Source organism: Hakea prostrata, chromosome 7, assembly GCF_041222555.1.
Source record: "Hakea prostrata isolate BN-2017 chromosome 7, UWA_Hpros_2, whole genome shotgun sequence".
Lineage (NCBI taxonomy): Eukaryota > Viridiplantae > Streptophyta > Magnoliopsida > Proteales > Proteaceae > Hakea > Hakea prostrata.
The window spans coordinates 12,772,188-12,797,310 of record NC_142606.1 but is presented as its reverse complement, the minus strand read 5'-3'; the positions used below and the strand labels follow the sequence as shown (position 1 = coordinate 12,797,310).

The following is a 25,123-nucleotide window of genomic DNA, read 5'->3' as shown; positions in this document are numbered from 1 at the left end:
TATAAAAAAAGAAAAAAAAAAAGAAAAGAAGAAAGAATGGAACAGCATGACTCCATCCTTGATATATGCATGAGTATACAATTACAACGTCTTTCATTTTTAATTAATTATATTTTTTTCTCCCGCTGAAAAATAAAAGAATGTAATTAATGACCAATATTGTTTTTCATCATCTGAAATATTGATATAATTTTTTTATAAAATTATTTTTGAGGTGAAATCATCGTTTCTATTATAAAATCCTAACGTGCAATCATTTTCCAGGTAGGGCACTCAACTTGTGACTTGTTTGGTCTCTCTCGATACCTTTCACACTTTACCAGACATAAAGCGATCAACCTTCTCATCATTTCGTGTATGTTTAGTGTTTCCATCAATCCCGCCTGAGAAAAGTTGAAAATTTTCGAATTCTCTCGTACCAAACATACTTCTGTCGTAAGTGGGCCTGGGCCTGGGCCATGACACCCTTCCATGTGATCCAGACTACTTGCATATTGATAAAGCCATCATCTCCATTGGATTAACGGGATCTCATCTATTGACCCAGTTTTAAGTGGGCCCACGCCAGAATCCACACCCTACAGGTGCCAATCAAGCCCATTCTATAGGTGGGCCCATGTCAGAAGAAAGAAGAAGGATTAGTAGGGCCCATTTTGGCAACATGACAAGATGGACCACCGGAATTGTAATTAGCAATTAATCCCGAAAGCTTTAGAAAGAATCTTCTTCTCCAACCTTGTTTCGAAGGCGTTTTTCCTACTTATTTCGTAGTTATGATATGACTTCTATGACTGTCCACTAATTAATCGTCAACGCGGGAATTAGCGATGGAAGGTTTCGGTTCACGCGTCCAACTGAAACCCTAACCTAACCCCTTTCTGTTAACCCTAGTTGACTCAATCAGTTAAGGCGGTGACCGTCAAGCCGTTTGGGACCCACAACAGCTGTATCCGCGGTCGATCCAACGGTGAAAATTGTACTGATTCGACGCCGCGATTTCGGACATTAAATATATTTTATTCCTTACATATGTTTTTCAATAGAAAATTCAGCATTTCACACTTCTCAAACCCGGCTAGAAGAGAACGTGCTTGTGAGTATTTCCGCTAGGCGACAAAAATCACGGTGCTTCGCAGATCTAGGTAGACCTGTGGAGCCCACAGTAAGATAAACGAATATCGACCGTCGCGTTACAGGATGATGGCTTTACTCAACTCACCATATTCCTAGATACCCGCCTGAAGATCCGTTTGGATATATCGTCTGGTATTGACTGAGTTGCCAGTACTGTGTAGATTTCCAGAAATGACCATACATGTAGGATGAAATGACGACAATACCGTGTTGTCGCGGTCTCGTGCGAACACAAATGCGGGGGTTTATTTCCGTAAGAAGTGTTTAATAAGCAAAGTTGTTCAAGTTAAAGATATAAATAAATAAAGAAGATAAAATTTGAATGAGTTTAGCGCGTGAGGGTTAGTTTAGTAAATTAAGTAATTCGTGTTTTGTTTGCATTTTCCTTTCTTCTTGAAGTTAAGCAAACACGGGAAGAAAGAAGAAGGAAAGAAAAAGAAACTGAAAAGGTTTTGGAGAAAGCAGGTAGAGCAGGTTTTTGTTTTTCATCTTCTTCACCGTTATAGGAGTGGTGAAAGGTGAAGGTGAAGGTTGAGGTGAACAAGGGTTGAAACGTTATGTTCTTCTAAAGCTAAGATACAAATACACCGTTTCTGTGAAAAAGTCTCTGCAACACTCACATGTGACGTTACCTCAGTTCACCACCGCTATTTGCTGTCATTAAACCCTTGGAAAGCAAAAGAAGATCCTTTTTATGTTTTTGATTCTTTTATTTTTTATTTTTAATTAATTGAAGGGAAGAGAAGAGAAGAAGAGAGACGACAGGGAGAGAAATTAAGGGTAGTTGGATTGAAGAAGGTGAAGCACAAGGGGATTAGGGCGAAAAGAAAGTGGTTTGGGTGTGTACAGATTCGATCTTGGTGCTGCCATTTAGCTGTGTTGGGGAAAAGGAATAAACATTTGAGGGGCATTTGATTGTCTTCGGCAAAGGAATCCTGGAGTAGATCAAGAAGCAGCTGAACTTCCGATCGGATCGAGCTCTGTGGAAATGGTACGGATTTACAACTTTTTGAAAAAAAGAATTTTGTTGAGATTTTTCTGTCACTTGCATTGGTTTATTGTGATTTGCTTACAATTGAGAGGAGCTTTTGGGGTGAATTTGTGACTCTGATTCTGGGATCTGTGCTCTGTTTTGAGTCTGATTAATGGAAATGGAAGGTATGGGGTACCTAACTTAATGCTGTTTCAAACAAGTAAATCTACTGTTCATCAAGATTCCTTGTGTATGTACTTGAAGTCTGCTGGAGAAGTTGACCTATCACCTTGTCATCAATGAAGTTCTTTGTGACCGTTCAAACTAGCAGAACTTGTTTATCAACAGAAAGAGAAAACGAAGACTGAAAAGAAAAATAAACATCACACTTGTGTGTAATTAGGAAAACAAAATGTTTAACTAGTCGTCTTTCTTCATGGTAAATAATTACCTTGGAAGTTCTTTATAATCTCAACATGGTTACCTGAAATTACTGCAGTCTATCACCAGGTTACTGACTTCATTGATTTCCTACTATCAGATTCTTTATCCCCAGTATGGTTTAGAGTACATCTTGGTCGCCATTGCCCAAGTGTTGGTCAAAATTAAATGGCTAAGATGATTCCTTGGCGTGGACAGTGCTTAATCATTGACTTTGATGTTTCTTGTAATCTCTAATATCCTTATGTAAATAATGTTTGTTGGGTTTGATACTTAGCTTCATTTTGGACTGCATGTAACAACTGGCTTTACAGTTTATATTGTGGATATTAATTATTTTCAACAAGGTTGAATGAAACTTTCCTTTGGGGGGTGGGGGCGTTAGTTGGGCCCATTAAGCGTTGAATTCTTGACCTTTTCCTTGTGAGGTGTTTGGTCCTTGCCAACAGAGCAACTCGCTTGGGGTTAGGTTGATTGAAAACTTCTCAGTTATATTTAACCAGTTAAATGAGTTTGACATGGAATGTGGTTTTAAAACCCATTTTCACCTGCTTGCTTGTGCCGTCAATTGCATACCATGAAGAAAGATGAGAAATTTGGGAGAAGTGATTGCAACTTCAATAAATACTAAATAGTTCTAATTCTTTTGTCTTCCAGATGGTACATTGACAATCTATCTTTTGCATTTAGGGACATCCACCTTACACTGGTTCATTCTACAAGTACTTGCACTAGACATCAAGAGCATAAGAAACCTTTGTTTACCTGGATTCTGTTAATTTGCTTTAGTTACAGAATCTGGAACAATCTGAATCCAAGGATATATTAGTAATAACTTAAATGATTTATGTGTCTAATTGATGGCTGTTGTTGAATCATGAAAAGACTATCCTTTATGCTTAGTGTTTCAGGATACTTGCGTTTTTAATAGTGCAAAATATTTGCAGTAGTCTACTCTTCTAGTAAGTTCACAGCTCCCTTGGGTTCTCTGAATGTAAGGGTTGTACATTCAATATTTTTACATCATTACGCTTACAGGAAGGTTCACTTGTTTGTATTCTGGTTGAAAGTTTTTTTATGTTTGTTCTAAGAGATGTGATTCTTTTGGATGGACTAGTAATCTTCTGACTCCATTGGCTGCAGGCGGCTCCTGTCAATATTGTTGCGGGATCCTTTGTTTGGGTGGCTGACCCTGATGTAGCTTGGGTAGATGGTGAAGTTTTGGAGGTCAATGGTGAAGATATTAAGGTCAGCTGCACGACAGGCAAAACGGTGAGTGCATTCAGTGAGGTCTCTGTTTTTGCATGAAATCCATTTGAGATTAACGACGATTGTGTACCATGATTGTAGACTTCATCTTGTTAGGCATCTTGTTAGGCTTGAAGGGGCTGATTTCCCTTCTGTATTTATCATATGCCTATGCTTTCATCTTTAGTTTGTTATTGTTAAGGACCAATGAACAGTTCATTGGTTTGGGTTTTAGTGAATTAATGGGAATTCAATCTTGAAAGTTCTCCATGTTACATTAGTTGTTTGTTCCAGAAGCACCATCTTTATAACCCATATTTATTTAAATCGGGTGCTTTATTTATTTCAGGTTGTTGTTAATAGATGCAATGTCTACCCTAAAGATGCGGAAGCTCCGTCATGTGGTGTAGATGACATGACGAAATTGGCATACTTGCATGAACCGGGAGTGCTTGACAATTTGAAAGCTAGATATGATATGAATGAAATTTATGTAAGTATCATCAGAGGGTTGGTGAATTAAGGATTTGGTTAGTGATCAGTTGTTTTATTTTAGCAAAAAGAGTTTCTTAACACCTCTCATAAATGTTATCTTGGATTGTGCATACTCTTCGTGAGGCATTTTAATAGGTGGCAAACATTCTCAGTGGCCTTTGTGTGTGTCTGTGATTGAACTCTGGTATTGATGCTAATTTAATGATGATTATTCCAGACTTATGTAGGAAATATATTGATTGCTGTGAACCCGTTTAGAAGGTTACCTCATTTATATGACAGCCATATGATGGAACAATATAAAGGGGCAGCTTTTGGCGAGCTAAGTCCTCATCCTTTTGCTGTTGCAGATGCTGCATACAGGTATTCTACACACTTTGCCGTTTATTTGGCATAACTTGTGCAAAAGATTTCCTATTTCCTCCAAAATGAAAGCACATTACTGTTGTGCAGACAAATGATTAATGAGGGTATTAGCCAATCAATTCTAGTTAGTGGAGAAAGTGGTGCTGGTAAAACTGAAAGCACTAAGATGCTTATGCGCTATCTTGCTTACATGGGAGGAAGAGCCGTTTCTGAGGGCCGAACTGTGGAACAACAAGTGTTAGAGGTAATGATCGTATATTCTTACATCAGCCATAGCATCTAATATTTAATTTTTTTTCTTTTCACCTTGAGACTTATTTATATCTAAATGGTTAGCAATGAAAAACTACAGATGAGATCTATTTTTCCATTCCTTAAATTTCTCCTTTTGGCAGTCAAATCCTGTTCTTGAAGCATTTGGGAATGCAAAGACTGTGAGAAACAATAACTCAAGGTTGGATGACATTGTATTGAATTTTTTTCTATTTGGTGCAAATTTATTCAGTGTAGTCCTAATTTGGTTTATTGTTGAAAAGTGCAGCCGTTTTGGCAAGTTTGTGGAGATTCAGTTTGACCAAGATGGGAGGATTTCTGGAGCTGCCATCAGAACTTACTTGCTTGAGCGATCACGTGTTTGTCAAGTGTCTGATCCTGAGAGAAATTACCACTGCTTCTACATGATCTGTTCTGCCCCACCTGAGGTAGCTGTCTATGTTATGCCTTTATCAGTATCTCATGATACACATATCAGGTCTTCTTGGTTCTTGTTTTGGCACTTGTTTTTGTGGCCCTGATATTATGCTATTTATTGATACTTAAGCCTGCTGATTTTATTTGATGTTTGATAATGAGATTTATAAACCACAGATGCTACTTGGGTTTTAGAAACTGTAGGCTACCTTACCATCACTGGTTGTTGACACTCTAGTATTGGTGAATTATAATCATAGTTGTCAGGTGCCTCAGCATCTATGTGACCCCTTTTTTTTTTGTGGGGGGGGGGGGTTAGGTGACTAAGGCGCTGGACCAAGGCGCTGGACCAAGGATCAAGGTCTTGGTTTTGGACTTGGTTTCAGTCACTCTGGAAATTGAGACACACCTGCCTCATTTCAAGGTTTTGCCATTGGGTTTTTGACGCTGTTTCTTTCAGTCCACACCCAAATTGGCTAGACCCAAATTCAAGACCAGTCAGATATTTTAGTTGGTTTGACTGGGATTTTGTTCCATGATGTGGACTCCTTGGTGATACCTTGACAACTATGTAACTTAATCATGCTGGTCAAAAAGTTCGAACTGTTAAGGAATGGCAGGGAAAATGCATACACTAGTACCCCCCCCCCTCTTTCCCATCAGCATGTGTAGGCTAAGATCATGTGGCACCTAGGAAGAAGAAATGTTCTTCTTTTTTTTGGGTGGGGGGTTGGGAGAAGACTTCTAATACACTATCCAGAGGTTACATGATCACCTTCTTGCTCTAATATCGTGTATGCCCTATTGAGCTAAAAGCATGAACTGCTAGCAAAGGGAACCATATATGTATACTTAATCTCTAGCTTCCTTGTGTAACTTGAGTGCTTGCATTGGCACCAGACTTGGCGTAAAATTTCTTTATGGACTCTGGAGTTTGAAAACTTGTTGGGTGTGCAATTCTGGGTTTATTTTGGCGTACTGTTATAAAACTTAATAAGCTTCCCATGGAGGCTCTGTGTTGCTGCATCTGAAGCTTAAGTTTTTCTTCAGTTCACAGGGATGTTTCTTTCTTTCTGTTTTCTGCAATTTAAGATGACTGCATCGATAACAGTCTCTGTAGTTGGGGCTCTGACTCTGAGATCTACTCTTTTGTTTGTGTCCTTTGTCTGCGGATAGGAAGTTGAGAGGTTCAAATTGGGAAACCAGAGAACATTTCATTATCTGAATCAGTCAAACTGCTATGAGTTGGATGGAGTAGATGATGCAAAGGAGTATCTTGCAACTAGAAGGGCAATGGATGTTGTTGGAATCAGCTCACAGGAGCAGGTACTATTTTTTATAGTCGCCTGATGACAGATTTTATTTCTTAAAATATTGACTTCTCTAATAAATTTTCTGTTTGATTTTCCTTTTTATTTCATAGGATGCCATTTTTCGAGTTGTAGCCGCAATCCTCCATTTGGGAAATGTCGAATTTCGAAAGGGGGAAGAGACTGATTCATCTGAGCCCAAAGATGAAAAATCTTGGTTCCATCTTAGAACCGCGGCAGAGCTTTTCATGTATATGAACTAAATATGTCTACTCATTTGAAATCACATGCATGGATGTGCACTAATTTGCAAGTGTTGTTCAGGTGCGATGCAAAAGCTCTTGAAGACTCCCTGTGCAAACGCGTTATTGTGACTCGTGATGAGACTATAACTAAATGCCTTGATCCACTCTCGGCGACTCTCAGTAGAGATGCTTTGGCAAAAATCATGTACTCAAGATTATTTGACTGGTAGGTTTCTATCCTTCCTAGGAGTTGTAATTCTTAGTGCCTTAGTGGAGTATTACAGTTAACTCCATTCAGACATAAGTTCTTCAGTTTTTGTTTATCTCATATTGTTTCTCATATTGTCTTTCATTTTATGCAGGCTCGTGAATAAGATCAATAGTTCAATTGGTCAAGATCCAAATTCGAAGTGCTTAATTGGTGTGTTGGATATATATGGATTTGAGAGTTTCAAGACAAACAGGTGCTTAACCGGTATGCTTTTAATTGATCATGTTCAGAGGTCAATATTTTGCACGGAGCTGTGCAAAAACCCTTTTTGTTTGATCGAAGGGCATTATGTTGTGATTGTTGTTATGGGTTCTCTCATGATGCCATTTCCTTTTGATCCAATGGGGGTGTTGAGGTTCTATCAGTAAAACAATATCTTGGTCTACATCTGTTTCTCTTGGTAATTATCTGTTGTTGGGTTAATACTTTTTGAATATTGTGGGGTGTGACTTTGTGGCATTGTGAGTTTCTTAATCTTATCCATTCGTTAAATTAGGGGACATCAGCATGTCTGATGGTAGAAATTCGAAGTGCCTACTTGAAGATGTGGTCTTCAGCTAGAGAGGGGGAACCTCATGTGGAGATGCTTTAAGATGGGACTGACTGCAGTCCACCTGCTGCAATTCCAGTGTCACAATACCCTGTTTGGGTTCATCACAGGCCCACCTAAGAGTGCAGTAGACAAATAACGATGACAATTCTGTAAGTAAAATAAATTCTTAGAGGGGCAATAAAGTAGTCAGGATGGACTTGGTAGTATTTACAATTAAAGAACAAGGGTATTCTTATTGCTAGAACGAAACAAAGCTAGGAACAAAAATTAAAGGAAAAGAGAGGCTACTTTAGGAAACGAAAGAATTATAGTTACATTGAAAGAAATAAAACCAATTTGTATTCCTTCCCATGATACCAAGAAGCTACCAGCAATGAACCAATGTAGCATAGGTGTCAATCTGTACCAAATAGGTTTGTATCAACTTCAGATTTCAGAGAGGGGTCAAAATCTCATTGCTCTATTGATTCTAGCTGACAAATCCATGAACTAGAAGCTGGAGATTCTTCAAAAGTTGTGAAATGGATTCAGGCAGAATAATGGATACCAGTTTGTAAACCAATATAAACAAATTTTGGGAAAGAATCCTAGGGACTGAATATTCCAGAATTTCAGGCCAGACAAATTGTTATCTGAAGAGTCCTGACAACTGACAAGTTGTTCCTGGTCAGATATTCGATAGAATCAGGAAGGGTAATGTAAGGACAGAAAAAAAAATAGAATAGAAAAGGACTACTATTTGGAGCAGCAAGGAGAAAAAGGGAGAAAGGAAGACAATAAGAAGGATCTCCCAGGGGAAAGAGAGGGGGGGGGGAGGTCAAAGCTTCATCATGATAACCAACTCAATTCATTCTTCAAGTCTAAATTCTTATGGTTGAACACTCATATAAATAAAATAAGAAGCCTATTCTAGTTCGGAAACTCAAAACAATTAGGAAACTAAATCCTATGAAGCTATCTCTTACTTTACCTACACAGAAAATATAATACATGTCAATCCCAATATAATAAGTACAAAAACCTGAAGTATTCTTCTAGCTTGGTTGTCAAGGTGTTGACTTGATTTTGGATACTCTCTAATGCCTCAGATACTGTGACAACTATGCTACCAAAATTGGATCCTTTTCATCTCTTTCTGGATTCCAAAATGTTTTCAGACTTTGGACCAATCCACAGAGTTCCTCCAGATCACCACCAGTCTCTTGACTCGGGAAGTGTTTTTTTTTTTTTGGGGGGGGGGGGGAGGTGCTCTCTTGAACCATTTATAAATTAGCCTGATATTGCTGCTCATTTGTGCCTATATAAGGTGCTCTATGTTGCTTGTTGGAGAATGAATAGATTCACAGGTGGATTGTGTGTATTTCGACTGTGAAGTCTGGCAAAGTTGATTGCTTATTAATCTCTCAAGCAAATGGTTGGTACTTTGCAGCTTTGAACAGTTCTGTATCAATTTGACAAATGAGAAACTACAGCAACATTTCAACCAGGTTTTTATATAGATGTTTTCCTTTCTTTAATCATTTTCTTGGTAATTTTTTTCTCTGTAAGCATGAATTGATCTAGATATATCTTTTATGTGTTTCTTTGACAGCATGTTTTTAAAATGGAGCAAGAAGAATACACAAAAGAGGAAATAGATTGGAGTTATATAGAGTTCATAGACAATCAGGATATTCTGGATCTCATTGAAAAGGTTTATGTTTTCCTGTCTCTCCTGTCTCTTTTAATTTGCATCAGCAGTCATCTGGGGTTGTACATTTTAGTTTAGCTTAGGGCAAAAAAGGATAATGAATGATTATTTTAAGATAAATAAACGAAAATCCACTGGAACTATTGAGTGATTTAATTTAGAAAGTTAGTCCAAGAAAAAGTAAATTAACTTTCTTTATGTGTAAGATTTATTTTTTTGTTATTACATGCTTTTGTCTTGGTTTCAACTTTCAAGTGCTTTTCATTCAAGCATTTTGGTTAAGTTGTCCAGAAGGTTTTGCCTGGATCAAAGCTCAACACGTCATAACCCCATGCGAGCTTATTCTCACCAAAATAAGCCCTTAGGTTGCTTATCCGCATTATGTTTATTCAGTTATGCAAGTAAACTTGAGCTGAAAATATAAATTGGTAGCCCATCCTTCAAAACTCTCTAATTACCTTCATGAAGACATCACTGTCATTTGACCCAAGAATGAGATAGTTGGACACTTTTTCCTTGCAAATATTCGAAGGATATATGTTATGTATCCTCCCCCCCCCCCCGGGAGGCTTCCCTTGGATCCCCCTAAAATTTTCTTCTCAGTAGTTTTTTTTGTATTTCAAAACTTGTTCAAAGAAGTTGCTGAAGATTTTGTCAATTGGGATATTTGGTGAACTTAATAAAATATAATGATGCAGGACAAGGGAAAGGTATCTGCTTTTGTAGGTATTTGTAATTTGTAAATGCATTGCATAAGATCATTCTTTTGTGGTGTCTCTGATTGTCAAGAAAATATATGTTCCGTTTTGTATACTCCATAATGTATTATGCCATGTCATTGTGCATGAATTTGATCCGGATTGGGTAAGGTTCTTAGCTAATAATATGTATTAGCTTTTATTGTAGTGGTTAATGGTTTTAACAATGCAATTAGTTATTTATTTAGGTTTCAGCTTTCTAATAATTCCTTTTTATGACTTTCAGAAACCTGGTGGCATAATTGCTCTTCTGGATGAGGCTTGGTATGTTTAATCATTGAATCATTGTTTTTCCCCTAGTTCTTTTATATGTTAATTTTTTTTTGCAATTAAAGTTATACCGTTTGAGGTTTTTAATGTTATAATTTGCAGTATGTTTCCAAGATCAACACATGAAACATTTGCCCAAAAGCTGTACCAGACATTCAAAAACCATAAGCGCTTCAGCAAGCCAAAACTGGCCAAGTCTGATTTTACCATTTGTCATTATGCTGGTGATGTAAGTATCTGCATTCATTCTGCTGCTTTTAGTTGATATGTGTCATGGCATTGCACATACAAGATGAAAAGGTGAATTCTTCTGTGGTTGCTGATTTCCCTTATTTTTTTCAGGTCACTTATCAAACAGAGTGGTTTCTGGACAAAAACAAAGATTATGTTGTTGCTGAGCATCAAGCACTTATGAGTGCTTCGAAATGCTCTTTTGTGTCAGGTTTGTTCCCACCTTTGGCTGAGGAGTCATCCAAATCATCAAAGTTCTCATCAATTGGTGCACGGTTTAAGGTATGATAATATGGTAACTAGTCTTCGTGTTCATGTTTGCTTGATGGGACTCTGGAGTTATTGAATTTTTTATTTATTCAGACGCAACTGCAATCTTTGCTTGAAACTCTGAGTGCAACTGAGCCACACTATATTCGCTGTGTAAAACCCAACAACCTTTTGAAGCCAGCAATTTTTGAGAACAATAATGTTCTACAACAACTTCGATGTGGGGTAAGACTCCTACTTTTTCACCTTTGGTTGGTTTTGACCTTTTTGGTGCCAACAACAAACATTTTCTGCATTTCCTTTTTTCAGGGAGTCATGGAAGCAATTAGAATAAGTTGTGCTGGATATCCTACTAGAAGAACATTCTTTGAGTTTCTAAGTCGTTATGGAATCCTTGCTCCACAGGTTTTAGATGGCAGGTAACTGCTTTGGTCTTTTTAATATTTGTGGCAAGTATGGATAACCATGTTTTTGCTAAAAAGGTGTTGACTCTGCTTTCAATTGATTTCATGGTAGCTCTGATGAGATTACTGCTACAAGGAAGCTGCTGGAGAAGGTGGACCTTCAAGGATACCAGGTAATGTCAATTAATATTAATTTAGATGGAGATACTTACTTTTTTTCTTCAATGTAATTAGTTTAGGCTATGTTTCTCTTCATGAATCTGCTCAGGCAATTGTTCAGTTAACTCTGTAGCTTATTAGACGTAATCATGACTGCTTATTTAAATGGAAAGTCTTACTTGTAACAAAATTTGGTGGAAAAGAAATTTTGACCTTACCGTTGATGTCCTGTTGGCATAACATACATTTCCAACAAGGGTAAAATCTTCCCATTTCATAAGTTAGGCTCTGAACTAATGGAAGAGTGACTGCTCGTGAGAATGACAGAGCAGTAAGTCATTTTCAAATTATTTGTTAAAATTCCATTTCATCCAACTTGAACGCCTTTTAAGAAGAAGACAACGAGCAACAAAAAGATGGTTGCAATTTCTCAGTTCACCACTACGTTTCAATGAGGTGCAGAATTACTTGGAACTACATTTCTTATATCAACAGCAACAAATGATTTATCAGTTCGTTGGATTCAAATTACTAAAGTAGAAGTGTTTGATATGACATCCAAGAGGTTATATCAGTCTCACTCTTTAAATATAATTCAGTTTTCCCTTACACAGCTAGAGTCATAGGATGCATGTTCCTTATCAGTGGCATTTATTTCACTTGCTTTTCATTTCTCAGATTTCAGGTGCTTTCTGCTGGCTATCTCTTCCATTGATATGCCTGTTGTTTCTTTCAACTGGTAATTTATTTAACGAGTAAACAATAAGAGAGGAAAAGGGATAGGATATTGCTTTTTTATCAACTTAAATGCACTACATGGTCAATGGAAAATAAACTTCCATGCTGCAAATATACTTGCATATGTGTGTGTGTGTGTGTGTGTCTTATGTGTGTTTGACCAAACTGTTATGATACATCTCGATACGTCTATCCATTGAATTGCACTCGATATGTCTCTTAAAATCACCTGACAATATGATACTCGATACCAATACTTTAAACCTTGCTGGTATATATACTTCTTCTATAGTTCTTGGGAAGTTGAATCGTTGACTGATTTGGTTTGTTGCAGATTGGCAAGACAAAGGTGTTTCTTAGGGCTGGCCAGATGCCCTTGCTAGATGCCCGTAGGGTTGAGGTTTTAGGAAGATCTGCAAGCATTATCCAGAGGAAACTCCGATCTTACTTAGCAAGGAAAAGCTTCATTGTGTTGCGGCGGTCAGTCAGACAGATGCAGGCTGCATGCAGAGGTCTGCCAAATAGTATATGTGTATTAATAGATCAATGCATCTTTCATTGGAATTTGTTGTCTCCATTATTTGTCCCTTTCATCCCTAAAAGACATGCATGGTTTGTAGGGGTACTTGCCCGACGACTTTATGAGAACATGCGGAGAAAAGCTGCTTGTACAAGGATCCAGAAAAATTTGCGCATGCATCTTGCCAGGAAAGATTACCAGGCATTTCGTTTGTCCGCTATTTCAATTCAAACTGGTATTCGTGGGATGGTTGCTCGTGACGACCTTCGTCTTCGACGACAGAATAAGGCAGCGATTATCATCCAGGTAAACCAGTTTTTGTTGAATGCATCATACATGTGTAGTATCTGGTGTAGCTGTCATGGTGTCTAGGCAACCGAAGAGTTTGGAGTGGTTTCAAAAGCCAGGCAACACCTACAAAGTGACCGACGTGACCGCCCAGGTTACCAAGACATCCATGTTGATGAAGGAACTTGGGTGCCTTGACAACTATAATATTTTGCAGCTCGTTTGATCCTGTTATACTTGCCTTATGTGTTACATCAGAGGTTTCCATTTCTTAATGTTATTGCACTGATCCTGAATTCTTGTTAACATATTATCTTTTTCATTCCAGAGTCGATGCCGGCAATACTTAGCTCATCTTCACTATATGAGGTTAAAGAAAGCTTCCATAACCACTCAATGTGCTTGGAGAGGAAAGGTTGCTCGGAGAGAACTAAAGAAGCTTAAAATGGTGACTTTCTTGTCCCTTTATATTCTTTCCTTTACAGTTTATCTTCTGAAGGTGTATGGGCTGTTGTTTCCATATTCACCGTGAATTTGCTGACTTAAACAAATTAGGCATATCTCCCTGACCAGTTTTTGGCTTCAAATATGATAAATTGTCATTTTAGTTGTCCAGACTAGACTGCAGGATAAAGAATTTACATGTTCACGTTGGGTACTTCACTCTCAAGTGTTTTTAGGGCTTAAAAAATGGCATGCCAGTTTCAGAGGGGCGACACTGATATTGAGAATAGTTAAAACTCTCCTTCAAAAGAGAAATAGAATAAAATAAAATAGTAAATAAATGAAAAGATCATCACTTATTACTTTATGGAAATGCTGTCTGATTGCGAATTTCTCCTTCCTGTAAATGTTACCACTTGATTTTAGAAACTTGTGGCCTGTTGAAGTCAAAATGTTGTGTTCTTATCCTGGCTTTTTACTTGGTATTTTGTATCTGATTTATCATGTTTTTGTCTGCAGGCGGCAAGGGAAACTGGTGCTCTGCAAGCTGCCAAGAATAAGTTGGAAAAGCAAGTTGAAGAACTGACGTGGCGGTTACAACTTGAGAAGCGCATGAGGGTATGTTTCTTAATCAAGAACACTATGATTTGTTAACTCATTTATTTGTTATCCTCTTCCGTTGCTGTAAGTTCTTGATTATCATAAGTGATTCCTTTCAAGGAAAGAGACATATTTTGTTACAATGTTGCATTGTTTATCTCCAATCATCGCAATAGCAAAGTGATATATTGGTTATCCATTGGTTTTCAAGTCATGTTCTGTGAATATGGTCCTGTTGAGTGTTGGCTGGTTCTTGTTAATCTTTAGTCTTTGAGTGGTGATTTCCCCCAGTATCCATGGAAATTCTTGATCCGCCTTCTCCCTGGTGTCTTTTAGATGAGTGTGTGTGTGTGTGTTTTTGATGATTCTGGTTAAAATGCAATAGCATCTCTTGTTCGCATTTTGTTACAATCAGGGGTGAGATGCTGGCTGCAATAAATATATTGTGAATTTCCCCATCCCTATCGTTAAAATATTAACATTTACATTGACCAAGAATCTTCTCTCTCCGTTCTTGTTATCCAATTATCCCCATATGTTTATATTCCAGTTCATACCTTAACCAGTTTGTTTTGTTAGTAATAACTCTGGGGTTGGCTTCTATACGTGTTGGTCATTGTCCCAATGGTATTTATGTAATAGGTCTGCTGTAAGGGGGTAAAGTAGGGGTAAGTTGATTCCATACGGGATCAGAGTTGTATTTCCCATACTTTATAAATTTTTATATTTTAATGGACTGGTTTTGCTGCTTTGAAGCTGTGGTTTTATTTAAATTGTTTTAGGATATTCCCTTTTGGCTTAGGGAATGAACTTTTTTAATGATTTTTCTTTTAAATGGTTAATAGAGCTGGATTAGGACTTCCTTTTGAGTCTTTCAGTGTCCTTGTCAGTTTAAGTTACCCCAATAGGTGAAAGTTTAGGTTAGGCCTTTTCTCTTTAGGGTGGGACTTTGAGAGTCTATGTTTGAATTTTTTACATAAACCATAATTGAGGAAGTATTGATTATTGAAAGCTGATTCTTTTTCAAAATAATGAATAGTTTTTTGCTGCTCTCGCTTCTTCTCAAATGAAGATTCTGTCTTGTGCTTTGATCAAGGTGGGTGTTTTTGGTGTTCGATGCCAATCAACACCTTGCAGTGCGAGTTTGTTGATTAGGTTGGTGTCTGATCCAATTTGACTCATTGACAGTTTGAACCTATGGAGGTTTGAATTAAAGCTCACCTTCAACTTGTTCGAAGATTTTGAACAAGTAATTGGTCAAGTTCTGGTTCTTATTCTAGTTTTACCATTTAACAAGCCGCTGGCAAGATTCTACTGCAACAACAGTGAGTTACAACATGCCCAACCCCATCATTTTTCTTTTAGTCTGCTACCAAACCCTGACTTTTCCTCCTTTTGTTTTCAATTTCCACAACACCCAATTCCTGTCTAGATCTATCCAACCAGTCACGAAACCCCAAATTTGGATCGATGATTCCCCTATCCTGTTGGAGGACTCGTGGCAAAGCTCAGCCCATTCTGTTCAGTAAAACCGTAACCTCATCTCAACTGATACTGTGGAATCCCTAATTTCATCCAGACCAAACCAACCATCAGAGTTACCTAAACATTTGACCAATTATTCCCAATACGCTACCAACGAACAGTTCGAGTTTTACCTAGAATTTTCACATTACTCTAATTGTCATCTCTTTCTTGAAAACTTAACCCTAAATTGCTGTATATCAATTGCAGTTACTTCTCATCATTAAGTCCTCATATGCAGTTGGGCAACCAAACAACAATACCAAATTATAAGGATGGGGGTTTGGCTAGAACTAAAGTTTTCTTGGTCTGGTCTCCACAAATGGCCAGGGTAATTCTAACTAAATATGATACACTGATATAGGTGGTTAATTTTGTATAACAACTAGCATCCAACTTTTATGGTCCTTTGGAGTTCATGATCACTTGTAGGTTTTTCTAAGTTCATTAACATTCCCAGCCTCCCAAAAAGAGGAAAATTGAAAACACAGAAAAATATTTCCTATTTGTTACATACCCATCTACCACATTCTTCACATTCTCCCTGCAATTTAAACTCTACTTACTTGACTAAAGTTAAATGTTGGAATAAGTAATTTTAAATTTTTTTTAACTAATAGTTTGTGCATTTGTTGTGTGTTTTCTAGGCTGACTTGGAGGAAGCTAAGACATTAGAAAATAAGAAACTTCAATCTGCTTTTGAAGAGATGCAACTCCAGTTTAAAGAAACTAAGGCGGAACTTTTGAAAGAGCGTGAGGCTGCTAAAAGTGCTGCAGAGCAAGCCCCTGTCATCAAGGAGGTCCCAGTTGTTGATGATGCCTTGGTGGAAAGGCTTACCAAAGAAAATGAGAAACTCAAGGTAGTGTTGCATGATGATGCTTTTTTTTTTTTCACTAGAGCAGACTTTGGAGTGAGTTTATTTATGTGTATTGATGTTCACCTTTATTTGCTTTTCTCTAATTGCAGGTATTAGTGAGTACATTAGAAAAGAAGATTGATGTGACAGAGAAAAAATATGAAGAAGCAAACAAGCTTAGTGAAGAAAGGTTAAAGCAGGCATTGGATGCGGAATCGACGATTATTAATTTGAAGACTGCAATGCAAAGGTTGTTTTAGTTGCTAAGTTATTTTGTTGGATTCTACTTGGGCTTGGATTAATCTTTGAGCGTGTCTATTAGACTTGAACTAAAACTGGAGAAAAGTGGAGATCAAATTGTTTGCTCTCTATCTATATGGGTGGTCAATAATACAATTTTTCTCTAGTGCTTAGGGACATTAACATGTATTTTAATGTTTGAAATGGATATGTAGTTTCTGATTATATTCAATTTTTTATTTGGTGTTAATAGATTCTTCGTCCCTCATTATTGTTGCAGGCTTGAAGAAAAGTTTACCGACTTGGAAAATGAAGATCAAATTCTTCGACAGCAGTCCTTGTTTAATACACCTGTAAAAAAGATGTCGGAGCATTTAGCAATTCCTCCAGCAAAGGTAATCTTCTTCTCCATCTTTTTCCTTCTTTTTTTTTTTTTTTTTTTTGGGGGGGGGGGGGTGGGTACTAAAAGTAATTTTTTTCACCTCAATGTTGTACTTGCAGAATTTGGAAAATGGTCATCATGAGAGTGAAGAGAATAAAGCAAATGTAATTGGCAAACTGAATCTTTTTATCAGTCTTTTGGTTTGGGTCCAATTTTTTTGTGCCAAATGTTAGTCGTCATGATACAAGTTTTTGCTGCAGGAATTAATAAGTGCAACGCCCGTTAACAAGTTGGGAATTGAGTCTGACAACAAGTTGAGGAAATTCAATATTGAAAGACAGCATGTCTGTAACTTGAATTGAAATAGACTTCATACTCTTTCATGATTGTTTGTGTTGCTCTTTCTTCTTTATATAACTAAGTGGATTCTTGCTGACCTTTGGTGTTTTACCTTTTTAATGCAGGAGAGTGTTGATTCTCTTATCAAATGTGTCATGCAAGATCTTGGATATAGTCATGGGAAGCCAGTTGCTGCATTTACTATATATAAATGTCTACTTCACTGGAAATCTTTTGAAGCTGAAAGGACCAGTGTCTTTGATCGTCTTATTCAGATGATAGGTTCTGAAATCGAGGTACTTTGGTATCCATTATTCTGTTGATGGAAGGCTCATGATATTATTAGGTGCTTGGGGTGTAGCCAAATGTCTCTTCTGTTGAGTTCAAATCTCTGCCACCTTCCAACCTCCGCCAAAAAACAAATTTTTTCCTCCCTGTGTTCTTTTTCCTCAGTCTTTAACTGCTTACCACATTTATGTCTTTAACATGAATGACTTGGGAGTACTTGGCCGTACCTAAAGATAATTAATAAATATGTATGCGAAGGATTGGTTCTGTTCAATTGCTATTCTATTTTGATACGTCTTTGAAATGATAAAGAAACAGGAAAGACCATATTCTGGCAAAATACATATAAGATAGTGTCATGCAGAGGTCCAAGGAGTGTTTAATATTTATTTCTTGGGTGCAAGTACTGATGATGATTAAAAGAAGTTGCCCGTTGTAAATTGTATTTTTAGGTTTTTTTATTCTTGATTAATGTTAGGATGTGTTTTTCTTTTTACTTTTATCTAAGCTGAATTCTCATCTATCTGCTATCGAACTGTGCCTGGATCTGTCTAACACCAATCTCTGCTCCTCCCACCCCCCGGGTTTCCTGCCGAAAGTTTGATCTCTAATTTGTCATACTTTTGGCATTTATGAATCATAGAATTTTCTATTTTCTTTCTTCTGTTTTTCAAAATTTCATTGGCAGGCTTAGTAGGTGGTCTTCCATCTTTAATTCTCTTGAATTTTTTTTTTGGGGTTACAGAATCAGGATAACAATGAGCACATGGCTTATTGGCTTTCAAATACTTCCAGCCTGTTGTTCTTGCTTCAACGAAGTCTGAAAGCTGCTGGTTCTCCACGCCGGAAACCTCCCCCTGCTACATCATTATTTGGGAGGATGACCCAAGTAATAACTAATAAGATGCTTCTAATTTTTTACTTGGTGACTCTTGTTGAATTTTACCCAGTGATGCAAATTACTGGAGCACATTATCCATGTCTAACAGAATGTGATGTTGATTTTTCTCAGGGATTCCGCTCGTCCCCATCTTCTGCCAACCTTAATGTAGGTAGATTGGATGTTGTACGACATGTTGAGGCCAAATATCCAGCATTACTTTTCAAGCAACAGCTCACAGCATATGTGGAGAAGATATATGGAATTATTAGAGACAATGTAAAGAAGGATCTATCATCACTGCTTTCTCTCTGTATCCAGGTACAATGAACTTCCAAGTGATGTCTGAGTAGTCAATTGGAGTTGATGACTGTGACTAGGGACTGATCTTTGGGATTTTGATCTACATACTTGTTGGTTTTTGAATATTGAATTCATGTCACTTGTTAGAATCTTGAGAGTCTGGTGATTGTGGGAGTTCTGTCTATGAAGTCCATGTGCTCCTTAGTCTCTTCCGTTTTTTATGTGATAATTTGTCATTTGGGTGCGAAGGGCCAAATGAATATTTGAGTAATGGAAATGTCTTAGACTTACGATAGTTGTTATGTGCTAACATGAAATTCAGGCACCCCGAACGTCGAGGGGAAATGTGCTGAGGTCATCTGGGCGGTCACTGAGCAATAACTCTCCATCAAATCACTGGCAGAGCATCATTGAGACCCTCAATTCGCTTCTTAGTATACTGAAAGAGAACTTTGTATGTCATTTCTGTCCCTCCTGATCCTCCCTCTCCCCTGGCCCAAGCAGGTTATATATACTATGTGTGGGATATATTATATTATTTTCATGAGCATAGAAATTTTATGCATTTCATTCTTGCAGGTGCCTTCTGTCCTTGTCCAGAAGATCTATACCCAAGTTTTTTCATATATCAATGTACAGCTCTTTAACAGGTACATAGTTGGTCTATCTGAGTTTCTTTTTTTTGAAAATATATTTTTTTTGTAAGCTAAAACGCTGACATATTAATGTGGGCTTATGTTGCTGCAGTCTTCTACTACGACGGGAGTGTTGTACCTTCAGTAACGGGGAGTATGTGAAAGCTGGGTTAGCTGAATTGGAGTTATGGTGTTGCCAAGCAAAAGAAGAGGTACTTTCCATGCAGACAATTGGTGAAGCTTCCAGGCCATGTTTTAGAATTAGCAGTTTTTGCGAGTATGTTATGGTCAGAAAATCTTTGAGAACCTAAATTTGATTCTAGGTATCAAACTACAAAAAGCTGACCTCAGCCTTGCACTATCTCCTTGTATTGATTCCGGAGGAGTCTTTTGACATGGTTTCCTTTCTCTTCTCATGAAGGGTTGATGACCAAGGAAACAATTGGCATATGCCTTTGGTACAATTGTAACAATATCAGTTTTGTTTCCAAAAGTTAAATTATTTTAAAATATCTAATTCTTTTTATTAATGATAAATATCTAAACCCTAAACCCTAAATATCTAAACATTTTGGCATTGTAGTTTTGACTCTTGTCCAGAATTTTTGCTGATGCTATCTTTCATTTTATCCACTTGTTATTGTTCTTTTTATTTTTGCAGTAAATGAATTTACACACTGAAATTTAATCTTAACTAGGGAAAATTTGTCATGTGCGTGTCTTTTATAAACTTGAATGGTTTTTGCAATTTGCAGTCTCCCCCTGCTCCCCCTCTCTCCCCTGCAACCCTCCCAGAAAAATCTTAAAAAATTAAGAGAGAATTTTGATAATTAATTTGAAAGCTGAACCAGATTTCCATAATATTTAAAACCAAGTTCGCACTATGAGTGTAGCTGATTGAGATATGGATCCATGTACCCAACCCTGTTTAGTTGAAAAGATAATTAGGTGATTTGAATTGTTTTATTTGTTTATGTCTGAGAATTCTTTCCATTGCAGTATGCAGGCTCATCTTGGGATGAACTTAGGCACATACGTCAAGCTGTTGGTTTTTTGGTGTGTATATGCCTTGTTATTTGCTCCATCATCATTTGTGAATCTTATACTTTTTAATGTTTGAACTGCCTGCTATATGATATGACTTGGCATCTCTTTCTGGTGAATTGTACAGGTTATACACCAAAAGCCCAGAATTTCATATGATGAAATTACCAATGACCTCTGCCCTGTAAGTCTCTCTCTGGTACTTTCTTTTTTGGTCTTCCCTCAACTGTGTCGACATTGCTGTTGAATTGTTGATTGCTTCTTGTCTTCAGATTTTGAGCGTCCAGCAGCTTTACAGAATTTGTTCACTATACTGGGATGACAGATATAACACTAGCACTGTGTCTCCTAATGTAAGTCCAAAAGTGCAGAATACTCTTCTTAAGGATCATAGTGCATTTTCTAGTCAAATGCTTTCTGATTCTGAATTGCAACTATAATTTTCCCCCAGGTCATTTCTAGTATGAGGGTACTTATGACAGAGGATTCTAACAATGCAGTTAGCAATTCCTTTTTGTTGGATGATAACTCAAGGTGAAAATTGTCCCATTCTTTTATTGTTGTTAAAATATTGCACCACGTACTCCTACTGATGCATGCTCCTACGGATGCAGTATTCCCTTCTCTGTTGATGACTTGTCAAACTCTTTGCAAGAGAAGGATTTCTTGGATGCAAAACCTGCAGAAGAACTTCTAGAAAACCCAGCCTTCCAATTTTTACATGAGTGAGGCTGAGCGTTGGTCATTTTCTCCTATGTTCCAAATGATGCTGCCCAGGTAGACAAAGGCGAGGACAAATATCCGAGGGGTTTAGACAGCAGCCTCCAGTCCTCTGCTTCATGCCTTCATGTGATGTAAATCCGTCTCCTACATGTTTTCCTATAATCATATTTTTCTCCACATCCATCCCCTGGTTGTAAAATTATTATTTTTACCATTTAAATTTTGTAAAGTTTCCTAGGGTAATTCAGTATAGCTAGAGGGGCAGTGATGGGTTTTCATTTTGGTCAACTGCACATCTCCATTTCCTTTTATTTCTGGGGTAAGTTTCTGTATTCTTCTTTTTATGTTATTTTTGAGTCCCCATGGCCAGCATTCTTTATAGGAAGGTGAGAAAGCAAGCAAGCATATTGTTGTTTCTGGGAGGAGATATTCCTTCTTACCCCTCCCAATTTTAATTGTATAAAGGCAAAGCAACAAGAAAATAGGTGAAAACATTTATCAGGGAAATTCGTTGGTGATTGATTGTTGTGCACTCCTTGTAAACAAACCTGAATTGATATTTTGAGTGAAGTGATTATTGTAGAAGCAATTTTCATTACTTGCTCTTTTTGAACTTTCAACAGGAAAATTATATTATCAGTTGAATTATAATTTTTGTTTTTTTTTTTTGGGGGGGTAAAGTTGAATTGTAATGACTTTTCTCTCTTTGCTGTCTTGTATATCGTCGCTTCCCATGAATATTTAACATGTATCGGTATTCGGTATTCAGTATTGAGTATCGTATCAACCAAGTGATTTTAAGAGACCTATCGTGTTGTATTGACTATCGAGTATTGTATTGCTCTGGTTAATGTATTTGAGTGTAATTCAATGGAGAAACATATTAAGATGTATTATATCGGTTTGGTCAAATATGGATATGTATTGGCTAGTATTGTATGGAATCGTGGGATATTTTAAACCTTGCTTGTTTGCTTATGGCATCCAAATTTTTAAATGGCTTAGGTCTGTTTGATAGGACGGGTGGCTCATATATAACTGAAACCTGCTGGTTCAGTATCAATACCTGCAGGAGAATCCTCAAAATTGTCTCTGTTAACTCCTGGAACGACAACCAAGTTTAAACTATTCACAAAGCCCTTTTCTACTAATATCATTCAAGGTACACATTGTTGTACATATGCTTCTCAAAAGGCTGAACTTTAGGTAATTGGTGTCTTAATATACTAGAGGAGCTATGTCTAGTTAAGTCTCTAACGAGGTTTTTGGTTGGTCCTCTCTGCAACACTTGAACAAAGTTGTCATGTACAATTCTCGGAAGGTTCAGATGATTGTGCAATCTTTTTGGGGAGATGCATATAAGAAACAGTCCCATGTCATTTGTCAGCAGAAGATCAGATGATATGTTTGATGACATTCAAGATTCTTTCGAGGTGGTGGTGTTGGTGGTTGAAACCAAGTAATCAAAGAGCAACTGGCCTGATCTTGGGTGTTTAGTGTTTTTAGTGTCGGCAGGGAAACAATGGTGTTAATGGGCTTTGTTGGTTTACCTTGTTTACAATTATTTAGGGAGAAAATTTATTTGACTATCGAACAAGCATGATGAGTAGGTGATTGATTCTTCACAACCTGCCAAGCTTTTGTGGCTTTATAGTCATGTTCGTGAATATAGATCTTCTGGCTGGGAGTTTTCCAAATATGTAGATATGAAGCTGGTTGGTGAGAAACATAAGCCAATGTTTCTGGAATTGGGACCATGATGCCAGCAGTACCAGTAGACCAGTGTAGGTACATATCCTTCTTAGTGATTAATTTCTGGAGATGTCGTTGATTAGTTGTTGGTTAAGCATGCATGAGGAGTTGTTTTTAGCCATGTGAAGAGTAATTTGTTTAGGAAGAGAACCTGCATTCTCAATCACACGACGGCAGGTAACTGTAGCTATAACGCTTCTTTTTTTCTTTGTTCAGCTTCATGTTTAGGGTTAGGGTTAATGCTTTCCCTTGGTTCCGAGTATTTCTGAATGCAGCAAGTCCAGTAAATGGGTGCAAGTGTTCATAATGATCTGTTTCAAGAAGAATGAAAATGGTATTTTCAGCAATGCAAGCAACAATCAACAGCTCCTTCATTGTTAAATTTGGTCCCTTAAACCTTCTTTTTACAGCTTTAGGTCACCAAACAACCAAAACAGCAATGGAAATTAAGGTCGCACTACCCCACAAGGCCACAACCATAATTAGTACATCTTCCTGGCGATCAAGGTCCCATGATTGTTCAGTCTGTAGATGCTAAAATCCTGTGGGTGGTTCTGAACCCTAGGATGGTGTGGTGAACCTTCAATGTCTTTCAACTATGGCTAACAAAAAGAACTTTGCTATGTGTTGATTACATATAGTTCCTGACCGTTAAGATATCCCTTTCCCTATTAATAATAGTCGTATAACTGGTCTCTCACATTCATCGAAATTAATGGACTGATATGGACATATAGGGCCAGCAGAAAGAACTAAACTCAAAAAGCAATAACAAATGGAGTAACTCCAAAGTGTCTAATCCATCTATTTCAAGACCCAATCATGCATTTCAGGGAAAGACAACAATGGATTCGTCAATATATCTTAGGATTGATGAACAAGCCAATATTATCTATCTTCTTTTCTGCTTTTCTAACTGGAGGAATCACCATTTTAATGAGTAGAACTGACAGAAACCTAAAGAAGCCAACTTCATCTTGTGCCTCTCTGTGAAGCAAAAACCTAGCTTTTATTTTGCAATAGCCCACGGGTTCACATGGACTATAACTGTATCTATCATTACATTAGAACTGAAGATATCTCTCACTTGATGATGATGAGGGACCATGAAGCAATGAACTCTTACAGTGACCCATACTGGACCATCCCACTCAATCCTCATTCGTCAAACCTGTACAACTGTAATTCCACATCTCCATAACTCACTTCATTTTTCTGTCTGTTCTTCCCACTCGCTCCTGGTTACTTATCATCTTCTGATGTGCTATTGATGGCCACCAGAGACTCTACTATCGATCGATTCATCACAAGGGTCCTCATGGTTAAGCCCAGTAGCTTCACCTGATTGAGAGAGTAGATGAAAACAACATTTTGTTGGTCCAGTGTAAAGACTTTAAACCAAAGGTCCCCTCATCTGGAGTGCCTCACCTTCTTCGACCTTTTCTTCTGGGGGAATTTTCTGAATTGATTGTGAACCCATTATTCTCTTATCTATCTCTATTTGGCCTCGGAACTGGCTGTCTTTGTTCTTAACCTACCTGTGTCTTTATCTACAGAATTGAGGTAAGGTAGACTCTGAAGGTGGAGTGAAGTCCAAGTTGGTCACCTTCTATCTTCTATATATATTGATTATTACTGAGTGTGCTTCTTCCTATCCATAACCATCAGTACCAAATATACATTATAATACTATTGTGGATGCTGTGGCCAAGCTAGGTTGTATTGTTGAATCAGTGATTGCCCTTTTGGGTTCTCTATCTCTTCAGGAATGCGAACCTATCTCCATGCGTGTTGTGACTACACAAAGGCATGTTCAGTAGTACTCCACTTGATCCAGCTAGGTCAGAGTCTTTAGCTAGTTTGATTCAATGATTTCAAAACTATATGGTGGGTCATATATATGTATGTATTCTATATTATGTCAATACCTCCCATAAGAAAGTGGTGAGAAGGACATGAAGGCAAATGTGTCAACTGTCGAGTGGTGAGGAAGGACTAGAGTGCAAGTTTGAAATAATATACTTGCTGGATATTGCAAGGAGAACCTAACTCTATTAG

The 25,123-nt window shown here is 37.5% G+C and overlaps 1 protein-coding gene across 1 annotated transcript; it reads left to right on the top strand.

Annotated features, from left to right (window-relative positions):
- Window positions 1–1,521: 1,521 nt before the first annotated feature.
- Window positions 1,522–21,707, top strand: MYA2 (myosin 2). Its single transcript, XM_089161749.1, has 39 exons — window positions 1,522–2,125; window positions 3,692–3,820; window positions 4,146–4,289; window positions 4,509–4,654; window positions 4,745–4,901; window positions 5,053–5,111; window positions 5,199–5,358; window positions 6,524–6,673; window positions 6,771–6,907; window positions 6,982–7,128; window positions 7,265–7,366; window positions 9,156–9,213; window positions 9,318–9,419; window positions 10,401–10,438; window positions 10,547–10,673; window positions 10,787–10,957; window positions 11,039–11,170; window positions 11,255–11,364; window positions 11,462–11,522; window positions 12,581–12,758; window positions 12,867–13,072; window positions 13,383–13,502; window positions 14,018–14,116; window positions 16,270–16,482; window positions 16,590–16,729; window positions 17,000–17,114; window positions 17,221–17,265; window positions 17,362–17,445; window positions 17,566–17,736; window positions 18,474–18,617; window positions 18,741–18,929; window positions 19,234–19,365; window positions 19,491–19,561; window positions 19,659–19,758; window positions 20,546–20,602; window positions 20,718–20,774; window positions 20,863–20,943; window positions 21,042–21,124; window positions 21,205–21,707. The coding sequence occupies exons 1-39, from the start codon at window positions 2,123–2,125 to the stop codon at window positions 21,317–21,319; spliced, it is 4,533 nt and encodes a 1,510-aa protein (XP_089017875.1). The 5' UTR covers window positions 1,522–2,122; the 3' UTR covers window positions 21,320–21,707.
- The last annotated feature ends 3,416 nt before the right edge of the window (window positions 21,708–25,123 follow it).

Coding starts and splice junctions, on each gene's coding strand:
- MYA2 (XM_089161749.1), top strand. Junction 9,420..10,400: donor TTCTGGATCTCATTGAAAAG/GTTTATGTTTTC, acceptor TATGACTTTCAG/AAACCTGGTGGCATAATTGC. Junction 14,117..16,269: donor AACTTGAGAAGCGCATGAGG/GTATGTTTCTTA, acceptor TGTGTTTTCTAG/GCTGACTTGGAGGAAGCTAA.